This window comes from Ischnura elegans (assembly GCF_921293095.1).
Source record: "Ischnura elegans chromosome 13 unlocalized genomic scaffold, ioIscEleg1.1 SUPER_13_unloc_1, whole genome shotgun sequence".
Classification (NCBI taxonomy): Eukaryota; Metazoa; Arthropoda; class Insecta; order Odonata; family Coenagrionidae; genus Ischnura; species Ischnura elegans.
The window spans coordinates 4,244,754-4,257,365 of NW_025791657.1; the positions used below are offsets into that span (position 1 = coordinate 4,244,754).

At 38.9% G+C, this 12,612-nt stretch overlaps 1 protein-coding gene across 4 annotated transcripts in view; it reads left to right on the top strand.

Moving 5' to 3' along the window:
• The window catches only part of LOC124172032, a 165,610-nt gene that overhangs the window by 117,763 nt on the left and 35,235 nt on the right, over positions 1-12,612 (top strand). For all 4 annotated transcript variants that reach the window (XM_046551436.1, XM_046551435.1, XM_046551434.1 and 1 more), the window contains one exon: positions 2,768-2,836. In XM_046551436.1, coding sequence (XP_046407392.1) covers positions 2,768-2,836 — 69 coding nt within the window. The remainder of the gene's footprint in view (positions 1-2,767; positions 2,837-12,612) is intronic.

Consider the following 12,612-nt stretch of genomic DNA (forward strand, 5'->3'; position numbering starts at 1 on the left):
TTAATTACACTAACAAGACTATCGTAATGAATTATCAGGTACCTGGCAACTATTCTTTGATTGCGTTCTATTTCTGTTCATAAGTCTTTTTCATGAGGGTCCCAAACAATGGCAGCGTATTCTACATGTGGTCTAACGAGGGAAAAGTAGCTAATTTTTCGTCATAATTGAGTCTTACTCCTACATATTTTACGGATTCTACAGTCTCTAGTTGGGTACAATGAAGGATATAGCCTTTGTGTTGGGAGTTATATTTCCAGAAATTCATTATTACACATTATTACATATTTATTATAGCTGCCATGCATCACACCACGCGTGGATAGCAGCAAAGTACTTCGTTAGTTCATTTTTGTCTTTACTAGAACTAATTTTCTAGTATACCTCAGCGTCGTCTGCAAATAATCGTAGCTTTCTGTGTAATTTTTCACCGATGTCGTTTTTATAAAGAAATAATATGATTGGGCCTATAACACTTACCTGAGGGACGCCAGAAGAGAATCTATTCTCGTTGGAGACTCACAGTGTAATACTACTCTTTGGACGCAGTTCCTCAAATTTCCTCTGATCCAAGATATATCTTTTAGGGAGTCCCGGTTTGAACATGCCCAATGGAAGATTTTAGAGGCTTTTGGTGGCAAAAACTATAATTTCTGGCCTTACTCATACATGTTTGTCTCCCACAGCTGAGAGGCCCAAGGAAAGAAAAAAGCCCCACAGGGAAAAATTTCTGCTGTGTAAGTCATTTGGAACTGCCATCTATCTACTTTGTAACCACTGATTTGTATGTGCTTTCGAACTGCTGTGGAATTGAAACACAGTACACAGCAGTTCATGACGTCATAGCGTCCTACCATGTCATCAACTCATTTGTACACCTTTCTAACTCATATGTATTAGATTTTGAACTGCTTTGAATTTCCATTGGGAACTGCTATGGAACTAATTTTCAACCTTTGGAATTCATTTGGAATTAACATTGGAACTCATTTGTACCATTCGTTCATCCGTGTTGGAACAGATTTGTACCATTCGGTCACCCATTTTGGAACTCATTTGTACACAATGCAAACTGCTTCGTAGCAACGGTTTCGGAGGACCAAGGTCGGGCCCCCGCAAGGATACAACTCGAGGACCGGGAACCAAGTCAGAGACTTATACGCCCGTGCCTCTCGAGAGGGGGAGGACAGATAGGAATCAAGGAAAGGAGGCATCGCCAGAATGAGAGCCCGACGACGCCTCCAGGGAAAGGACGGGGAAGGAAGGGAAAGGACGAGGAGTCCCGCACCGTCACAAGGCGGGCGGGTCCTACTAAAAGCGAAACCAAGCAAAAGCTATTAATGTTCTAACGATCTTGGAGGATTATTCTATGAAGAAGAATAATCCAACGATCAAATCGTTAGATACTGCTTCGTAGCAGTTCAAGATGGCGTTTTTTAGTTTTCTTGAAGTTTATGGTAGTTTGTTTAGGAAATTTAGGCAAGATGAATATTGCGAATTGAAGCGCCACCATTTCGTAATAGCTCCGTTGCTTCCAAAGAATTCGTCACCAGTGAAGGTCCTGTAAGCTTGTCAAAATTGATAAAAGTTTGATGTATTCAGAAGGCGGAGTGAAACGTAAGTGATTTTGGTGGTCAAGAAACTCCTTATCGAGAGCTTAACTCCAATATTACGTGGTTGACGTGGATCATTCACAGTCCATTTTTGAATGAAGTGCCTTCGTTTCTGGATAATTTTTCTTGAAAACCGTCATGTCTGAAAATCCGGTGGAAAATTCGAAAAAAGGCCTTTCCGGGTAATTGAACTTGTCTACTGCGACATTGAAACATATTTTCGAAGGAGGGATTCATTTTTGGCGAAAACATTCAGTCCTAAAATACGGAAGAATATATGGACATCAACCATTTTCTGGGGATCGGGAAGACCGGCATCTTTTATGCATATTAATAGATGCAAAATACTAGTTTTCCGAAAATATTTAAGAAGAAAAGCAATGAAAAAAATGTAGTAAAAGATGCCGTAAAATTCAATATTTATGTGCGAAATATACTTTGAAAGCATAGACAGTTCCAAACAAATGATGACGTCTATAAATCACATGGATTCGTTCACAAAAAAATTTCAAACGTATGGAAAGCAGTTACACTTGAATCTCCTCCGTACACAGCAGTTACAATACGAATGATGACGTCCATAAATTCTGTCAAATCGTTCAAAGGAGTTCCAAATGTGTAGAAAGCAGTCACACACGAAAACACTCTGTACAAAGGAGTTCGAAAGGGGATTCCAAATGAGTTACAAACGTCTTCATATTTCCAATTTTTGGTACAAATGAGAGGAAATGAGTTCCACAGCAGTTCCTTGACAAATTTTGTTGTTACAAAACCGTTTCAAAAGGGTTCGAAAACAGTTGGAAAGCAAAAGTTTTCCCTGAGCCCCTCCAATGATTTTGTGTTATTATGCGCTGGTGGCTGTGTGTTGTGTGAATTCTGCCGTCTTGCATTCACACGATCATTGCAATTGTAAAACTTTGTGTGTATGAGTAGGTTCTTAAATTTTAACGTAAAATATTTGGGGATGTATATTTAATGCTATAACGAATATTGTAATGCCAGAGCAATCACAGGACATATCGTAAAAGTTGTTGAAATATATTCTTTGTTTTCGCTTAAGTTACTGCTTTTTCTATAGGATTTTTATTCTTTTCTGATAAATATTGGACTAGTAAACCTTAAATGTAGCTCACGAAACTTCTTTCTCCTTTCAGAAAGCTGAAAAATCGCATGGACACCTGGAAGAACGTATTCAGTCTTAACTCTTTGAGACTGATTCCTCGGTAAGAATACTAGTCTTTTGTTACATTTTCATTCTTTTTCTTCCTGTGAAATTAGTCATTTATACCATCTGAAAGAGTGCCTGGGATTAGAAGGGGTACGGAAGTGTGCACTGTGTTCGCAATGTAAGAGGCAGGTTCCAATGACCCTCTCTTAATTTCTCTCCACTACACTCATGGAGCTAGGAATATGAAATTGAATAATGCATTCAATTGATGAATGATGATGATCATTTAATGAATATAATAGGTGTAATTGATTGGATGAAAATTTGTAACCTATCTCAAACTCATGGAAGTAACCAAATTTGATACAAACGATTGGACCAGAAGTTAGATGGATATTATTTTGATTGTGGGGATGGTGTGCTGTATCAAAATTAGACACAAAAATCTTTACACTGCTTTGACTGTAAGACACCGACTTTATATAATACGAGTCGATGGGCGCTTGAATTCATGAAGCGGGTTTTGGAGGGGAGCGGGAACATATTTGTGTCACGTGTGTTCAAGTATTGGGTCCATAAGTTGCTAAAAAAAGGGAAAAAAACCCTTAATATGTCATTGAAATGGGTGGAATGGACGAACAACACGCTAATTCGCACTCAACAATACTTAAGGTCGTCTTAGTGACCACGATGATATAAGCGTTGAGAGAACTTTTTGAATTGAATATTTACATAATGGAGAGAAATATAAAATTAATGGCACATGAACTTGCAAAATATCGCCGATTTTTCGTATTTTAGCCTTTATCCTAGGATTTTAGCTCCTCTATTTCTGATTATAAGGCTTTGAACCCAACAAACTTAAAGAAATTAAAACAGATTTTTTTAACACTCATACGGATTATCTGCGCCTTAGCGGCGCTCGTGGTTTTAAAAGTGGTGTAAAAATTTTCCATTCCGATGGATCATTTGGAAATTTTCAGTAGTCTATTTTTTCTGCTTTTTTCCTCTACATATAAAATTTTGTTTGCATAGTGTTGATAGTTTACATTTTATTGGCCTCTAATGAAAAACGTTACGTCGTTGGATTTATGGCGCCGCTGCGGCGCTCAGTATTTCCTCGTCGCTACGTCGGGGGCTGCACTATCAATGTTAATGTCAAATCAATTATTTTCCGTATTAAATGCTATAATATATTTATAATATTATTATTTAATTTTCTAAACTTTATAACAAAATGAAATTGTTAAACAAAAGGAAAATATTAATAAACCAATTTTGCTTTCTATTTTCGCTATTTATATAGACAGTTGCGGCTGTGGAAAAAAGATGCAAAATGCAAAACTTGTCGCATCCTCATTACCAATCCCTTTCCCGATAAATTCCTTGCCTCCCCTCTCCCCTCAGTGTCTGACATTTCCTGCAGGACAAAACACATTTTGTGTACACTGATGTGCCAGAAATGCCCCGCTTTTTACATCGACCTATCCACCGTTCCCCTGTGCATCCGAATGAATGGGCATTGCTCCTCTTGCAATCTCTTTTCCTCTCTTTCTTCCCCCCTTCCAGTCGCCGTACATGCTTTCTCCCACAACGCTCTATTTGACGAGTGATACAAAGTTGGAATATTAACCTCCCTCCTGCCGTCTACCATCCCCCTAGAGCTGAAGGACCTGGAGCAGGCATGCTTTTGGGCTTTCCGTGCATTTTCTGGACCAGGAATCAACCACGCACACTAGAACACAACCAATCCCCATCAACCATTTTTCCTACCACCATCTTTACCCTCTCTTTTGCACCCTTCCTTCTACTCTCACTTTTCTTCCTCATCTCACTTGAAAACGATGGGCAGCGTTCCATCTAAAATTCTTCTTTTATTTTTCGTTTATTTTTCCTTTATTACTAACTGTTTCTATGAGCCCACCCTAGGGCAAGAAGAAGTTTAATTAAGTCATATTTAATGCTCGTGTGAGTATATTAACCAGATGAATATGATCGCATATGGTTAAATTGACCGCTATGTTTTGAAATGCATATTAGTTAATCACTATAGTTATTCTAAATGTTCTTTATTGTTGTTCAGTTTCAAGAAAAACCTTTCACGCACGAGTTAATTGAGAGTTAGACTTATACCTTAATGCTATTTATAACTTCTATCTGGATCTGGATTCTACCGCGAGAACCCTAATATTTCTACTTAATCGAATGAATGGATTGTGTTTTTATTATCCCAGTGAAAGCAAAGGCTATGTGAAATTGTAACTACACTGAGAATGTAATACACACTGGATGATAATATTTATTGCATTGAAATTAGTAGTTCGTTGATCGCTTTAGTCCAGAAACGGTAGATAGAGAAGTTTAGTAATTGACTACTGTGGTGTACCGCTCAATGACTCAAGACAACGTGGTTTTCAGTTCAGCGAGTCCGACTGGCTCGGCGGCAGGTAGGGTAGCCACTCCTCGAGCTCACAACTGCCGCTGATAAGCCGGGGTAGGCGGCGTGCCGGTCGAGCCAATCGAGCCTCATTTATTTCCAGCACAAATACAACAATTCCTCCCTTTCAAAAATGGTTACATCATAGAACAAAACTTAATAACAAAAAAAATAAATTTGTTTCAATAAACAAAAATTTAACAACTCCTTGGAAACACATATTTGGAAATATAAGGCAATAACAATAGCAGTGTAACAATGCATAAACTATAAAAACTAATATAAACACCAACTAAACTCTCAAATATAACCAAATAAACAAGATCATTGCGATTGAAATCTATCAACCGGCTTCCTAATGCGCTGAGGGTATCTTTTATCAACAGCTGATCCCTCGTTTGGAGATGGAACACTTGCATTTGACTGAGTGTCAGAATGAGGAGGAACCGGGGATTGCAGCGATGGGGATGCGTGAGGCAAACGTGGCGTACTGGGAATGCTAGAGGTGGGTGAGGAGTGAGGGGAAAGGTTGTTTTTGTTTGGGAACCTCTCCGCTACTGCGTCGTTATTGACATTGAAATCACCCGTTTTAACATTATCAGAATTGGCATACACTGAGCTGGAATTCATCCCAATGAGCTGATCAATATGTCTGTTACAAACAAAACCAGAATTGAACATTACAGAATACATTACACCACTTAATTGTTTTAATACGATCCCTTCAACCCATTTGTCTTTACAGCGATAATCCCTAATTAGAACAGGTTGATTTTCAAACAAAATCCTTGTTTTCTTAACACCAAAATACTCTTTTTGTTTTTCTTGCTTAAGTTCCACTCTCTTGACCACATTAGGCCTCAATAGATCTAGTCTGGATCTTAAAGGTCTACCAAACATTAGTTTAGCTGGGGTTTCATTCGTAGTACTATGAATAGAGTTTCTGTAACTAAACAATATATTACTCAGGGCAATATTTACATCTGCATTTTCTACAAAAGCACAACTTAAATTGTGCTTAGCATACTTAACAGAACTCTCCGCCTGGCCATTAGATCGAGGGTGGTATGGCGGCGAAAATGAGTGCTTCACACCATTTGATACCATAAAATTTCTAAATTCTAATGAAGTGAAAGGTGGGCCATTATCGGAATGTAAGGAAACAGGTAGTCCAAATCTTGAAAATAGCTCTCTGAGCTTTTCTATGGTTACCTTAGCCGAGGTAGAGCTAACTTCAAATACCTCAAGCCACTTAGTATGAGCATCAATCACCACTAAATACATCTTTCCTTTAAAAGGGCCCAAGTAATCCACATGTAACCTCTCCCAAGGAGAAGCGGGATAATGCCACACATGAAGTTCACTCTTGGGAGGGCTAGAACGTTCTCTAAGGCAAGGCGAGCAATTGTTAGCTAGGTCTTCTATTCGTCTATCAATATTAGGGAACCAAACATAATTTCTAGCCACAGATTTCATCTTTACAATACCTAGATGACCCGAATGCAATTCGTTCAGAACATAGTCACGCAATTTACTTGGAAGAACAATTTTGTACCCCCACATAATAATACCATGCTCTACAGTCAGTTCATCTTTCCTTAAGAAATATGGCTGTAACTCACTATTTTCCTCTGAGATAAAGTTAGGCCACCCATTCATTACATAATTATACACCTTCTTTAAGATAGGGTCACCCTGTGTTTCTTTTCTTACATGTTCAAAATTTAGTGGTACGGAACTCTCAGCTATACAATGCAAATAAGTTCCTACCAATTTTGTTTCTTCATTAACAGAGTGTAAGTCAGGTAATGGCATACGTGAAAGAGCGTCAGCATTACCATGTTTTTCAGATTTAACGTACTGAACATCAAAATTATACCCTGATAAAAACAAAGCATATCTCTGCAGTCTACTCGCGGCAAAAACAGGTAATCCCCTTTTTGGGCCGAAAATGCTTACTAAGGGTCTGTGATCGGTACATAAAGTAAACTTCCGTCCGTACAAATATTGGTTGAACTTCTTGACGCCAAAAACAACTGCTAATGCCTCCTTATCTATCTGTGAGTACCCACACTCGGCAGGAGATAAGGTTCGCGAATGAAATGCAACTGGCCTTTCGACACCCTCCTGAGTGACTATGCTTAAAACAGCACCAAGTCCGGTGGAGCTGGCGTCAACTGCCAATTTCACGGGCAGTGTTGGATCATAGTGTGCCAACACAGGTGCTTGCGTCAAGATTTTCTTCACTTCATTGAATGCATAAAGACAGTCTTTGCCAAATTTGAACGGAACATCTTTACGTAGAAGTTTATACATAGGATTTAAAATGGTTGACATGTTTTTAATAAACCTAGAATAATAATTCACAAGACCAATAAATGCTCGAACTTCATTGACTGATTTTGGTATGGGTGCATTCACAATCGCAGCTACTTTATCTTGGGATGTGTGCAATCCGTATTCATCAATTTTAAACCCTAAATATTCAACCTTACTTGCAAAAAATTTACATTTTTCTTTTTTCACTGTTAGACCACATTCACTAAGACGTTCACACACAGCCTCCAATCGCTTATAATGAGTTTTAGTATCCGGTGCACTAACCAAAATGTCATCTAAAAACACAACAGTACCTTCTAACCCTGCTAAGGTTTGTTCAATGGCCTTTTGAAATACTCCTGGAGCACTCGAAATACCATAGGGCACTCTGCAATAAGAGAAGAGACCCTTGTGTGTGCTAATAGTACAAAGCTTTTGTGACTCAGAATCTAAGGTCAATTGCATAAATGCATTGCTTAAATCAATTTTGCTAAAATGCCGACCTTTATGCATGCTTACAAATAAATCCTCAATGCGAGGTATGGGGTATTTATCAACCTCCAAATACTGGTTTAGTGTGACCTTAAAATCCCCACAGATTCTGATGTCACCATTAGCTTTTAACACGGGCACAATTGGCGTACCCCAATTGCAGCTACGTACAGGCATTAGCACTTTTTCGTCCACTAGACGTTGCAATTCACTCTCAACCTTTGACTTTAAGGAAAAGGGAATGGGTCTTGGCTTGAAATATTTCGGCTTAGAACTCTCTTTCAGAATTAATTCTACTGGTTCGCCTTTGTACTGGCCTAATTTATTGGTAAAAACTTCAGGGAACTTTTTTACTAAATTGTTAACCATTAAATCAAAGTTATCAAATATTTTACTTGAATCGCTAATTCCGTACAGATCGGATTTATTTTTGAAGGAAATGTCTATGCCCAATATTTTAAGCCAATCACGTCCTATTAACGGATGTGATCCCCCTTGGATTACATACATATCAAGAAGTTTATTTACATTCTGATAGCTGACCTTGACTTTAATTTTACCAATTGGAACAATCGGTTGATTGGTATAGGAACATAGCTTTAACTCGCTAGGGTAAAGCGTACAAGAACTTAGATTATTCTTGTAAAATGTATCACTAATAACAGTCACACTTGCTCCTGTGTCTACTTCGAACGTAGTCATTTCACCCTGAACGACAATATCTACCCTTATTGGGTCAACTTTGACTTTCTCGGTATGTTCCTCATACATGACAAACATGTGCTGAATATCTTCGATGTGCAAATCGTCAGCTTGATTTCCCACACAAAAAGCACTTGGCGTATCGGAACATTTTTCCGAACCCACGAAATTGTGTTTTGGCTTTAACATAGACTTATTAAAAGACTTACATTTTGGTGGTCTGGAATGGCCGTAACTATTATTACGCACAGTTGTCGCACTTGTCAACGCACTCGTCGATCGACAAACCTTGGCAATGTGGTTTTTCTTTCCACACTTATGGCAAGTAACACCATACAATTTACACTGATTCTTTACATGCCCAATTTGCCCACAACAGAAACACTTCACACCACCATCCCTGGACACTGAGTTTGACCTGGTCGATGTAGGGTTGTTGATCCTTTGCGTTGCTCTCCACGATGCGATGTGCTGTACTCGGCCGCCGTTGTCGACTCCTTGGACAGCCAAGGCTGCTGCGTTCTTCTCTGCTGCCTCCACTGAGCTGGCAATCTTGACTGCCTGCTCGAAACTCAAGCTGGCCTCTGCAAGTAATCGCTGTTCCGTCGACTCATTCCTGATGCCACTTACTAGGCGATCCCTTAAATAGTCATTTAAGGAAGACCCGAACTGGCAATATATTGACAGCTTTTTGAGACTTGCGATGTAATCAGCTACCGTCTCCCCCTCATTTTGATTTCTCTTGCTGAATTTGTAGCGCTCAGCAATAAATGATGGTGCCGGGTAAAGATGGTCCTCTACCAGCTTTACTAACTCGCCATACGTCTTTGACGATGGTTTGTTCGGCGTGCACAAATCACGAATCAAATTAAATGTTTTAACTCCCACAACGGTTAAGAGAGTACTCACTTTCTTAGTCGCATTTATCTCGTTACATTCCACGAACAATTCAAATCGTTCGACATACGACGACCACGTGTCTATCGTACTATCAAACTCGCCAACCGAGCCTATTACTCCAGCCATTTTAGAATTACTGGATCACACAGAATTACTTCCTTTATCCTAGCCGTTATCGATCTGTTACATAACGCTAGTTTCCACATAGTTTATCCTCGTCGCCATTTGTGGTGTACCGCTCAATGACTCAAGACAACGTGGTTTTCAGTTCAGCGAGTCCGACTGGCTCGGCGGCAGGTAGGGTAGCCACTCCTCGAGCTCACAACTGCCGCTGATAAGCCGGGGTTGGCGGCGTGCCGGTCGAGCCAATCGAGCCTCATTTATTTCCAGCACAAATACAACAACTACCAATTGATAAAAAGTGTTCATTTTACTTACTTATAAATGGCAGGCACAGTAGAGATAGGTTTGTGTCGACAAAATATCTCCTTTAGATTTTTTTGCCGCTAAAATATTTTTTCGGGAATCCAGTTGACATATACTTCATCCGGCGTATATCTTATTACGATAGTTAACAATCTCTAAAACAGTTTTCTTCCAATTCTCTTTTGCCAGTTTTCAATGCGAAACACGGGATATTATCTTCATCCATGCGTTCTTCAACGTCAATTCGTTTGAAATACAAGATTTTACGGCACATGTAAATTCACAAAGCCACATAATGCAGTGTAACATCGAATGAAAAACAAAGTTTCAGTATCTACAAGCGAGTTTTCAAGTCAAATTGTACATAAGATGGACGCCGGTCATTTAAGCGCAAGTTTCAAAATACGATTATTAATCAATTAGATTTCAATAAGTAATATATACTGGGCAAAATTTTTATCTGCTAAATACATGTTCTATTGTCGTATGGTATATTTTCCTGGAATAATTTCCTTTTCACAAAACTCAGTTGAAAGCAAGTAGGGGAAATGGCAAATTAAGGGAAAGGGGAGGTTGGAGGAGAACCAAGGGGATCTGAACGAGTAACAATTCTGAGCGCTTTGGTGGAGTGGGAGAGGAATGAATGATGGAATACGTCGGCCATCTCTTATTATATAATTACTTATATATTTTTTATTTTGAAGGATCTTGTTGTCTATGTATATGTGGCTGCTTTTACATCTCTCCGACCTAATGACCCACCCGAGCTGGACCTTCTTGGAATGAAGGGAGGGCCACCGCGTGGCGTTTTGACAAGGCTTTTGTTCCCTGTCCCTCATGCAGCGATGGAAAGACAAAAAAAGCAGGCTTTTGTATCAAATTGTCTCCTTGCACTCCCAACCTTTTTCGCGATAAGGGTTTTCTACTCTTACCTGGCCTAACGATCTGTTTATTCCCTGATCCTTGGCAATCGACACACTACCACCCCTTCACCTCAAAACAACCTACCTGCCATTCCTTCTCCTTTCTCCTCCTCACTCACCCCTTCACGTTACTAAAATCCCAATTAATAAAATATCTGTGCATATGAGCACACAAGAAAACGAGAAATATATTTACAAAATTTTCACTTCACGGTAAATTGTTTATTCTCCTATTCATCATGAAACGATTTTTACCATGTAAATACTGAACTAATGGTCAGGAAAAAGAAATTATTTTCTATCACACAATTAGTTGGGTAGTTATCTTGATTACACCCCAATGGTAAACTGTCACGTCATCGGTAATTACATAAACGTCAGTAATTTTGCATTGACTATCGTAGCCGCAAAGGAATATTTTCGAATGAGAGGCACAAGACATATAACAGTAACCGTGCAATGTGTTCTTCACGGTAGTCGGTGAAACCTCTGAATCTCCTGGCAAGTTATAGTTGCTCATTCAACGAGAAGTATTCACACGACGCATCTGTGAGGAAGTATTATTCTACGAATTCGGATAATGCATTGTGTTAAAATTTTCTTAGAATTGCTACTTAGTGTAATTCTAAACAGAGTAGAACTGGGATTTACTCAAAGGTGACTATCACCAGAGCAGGTATGTGGACGCGGAGCGGAGAAGGTGCCCAAGCAAAATTAAGACGGAAGCCATGGAAAAAACAATCTAGCTTAGCCATGAGTTTCTATGAATAATTATTGCAAAAAAGATGAAGTTTTGTCAAGAACATTATAACGAGGCAAACATAATTATACCTAGCTAAAAGAGAAAGCACAATTGATATTGTAACATTTTCCTTTTGTTAAACAAGTTCACTTGGTTTATAAGTCTAAAAAATGAAATAATAGGGTTATAAATAGATTATAGCATTTCATACGAAACATAATTGCTTTGACATTAGCGTTCAGAGTGCAGTCCCTGACATAGCGACGAGGAAATAATTCTCGGCCCAAGCAAAAATAAGTAGGAGGCTCAGGAAAAAACAACTTTGGCTAGATATGAGATTCTATAAATCATTCTTGTAAAAAGATGAAGTTTTGTCAATGACCATTATACTGAGGCAAACATGATGATTCTTAGCGAAAATAGAAAGCAAAATTGGTTTATTAATATTTTCCTTTTGTTTAACAATTTCATTTTGTTCATAAAGTTTAGAAAATTAAATAATAATATTATAAATATATTATAGCATTTAATACGAAGTCACTGATCGAAGGAAAAAAAGGAGGAGGGGTCGAGCTGCCGGCCGAAAAAAAAAACCCGACGCTGTAACAAATTTTACTGTGGAGAGGCGATGTTGAGAATAGTCAGGATTCGGAGGTTGATTTTTGCTCTCAAGTGGTATTAGTCCCATCTCAGCCACTCGGTTGACGTTTCTCGGCAGAATCCAAATACGCACGCTCTCAACGAGACTAGGATGTACGGGAGACTTATGTGAAGAATGGCGATTACTCGCATTTGTCCCTCCTTGAAGGGAAAAGCTGGTCAACGTTCACATCACAAAATTGTTAAGTGCTATTCAAAGCGTCGCAATAGCCATTTACGCTAACCGAAAT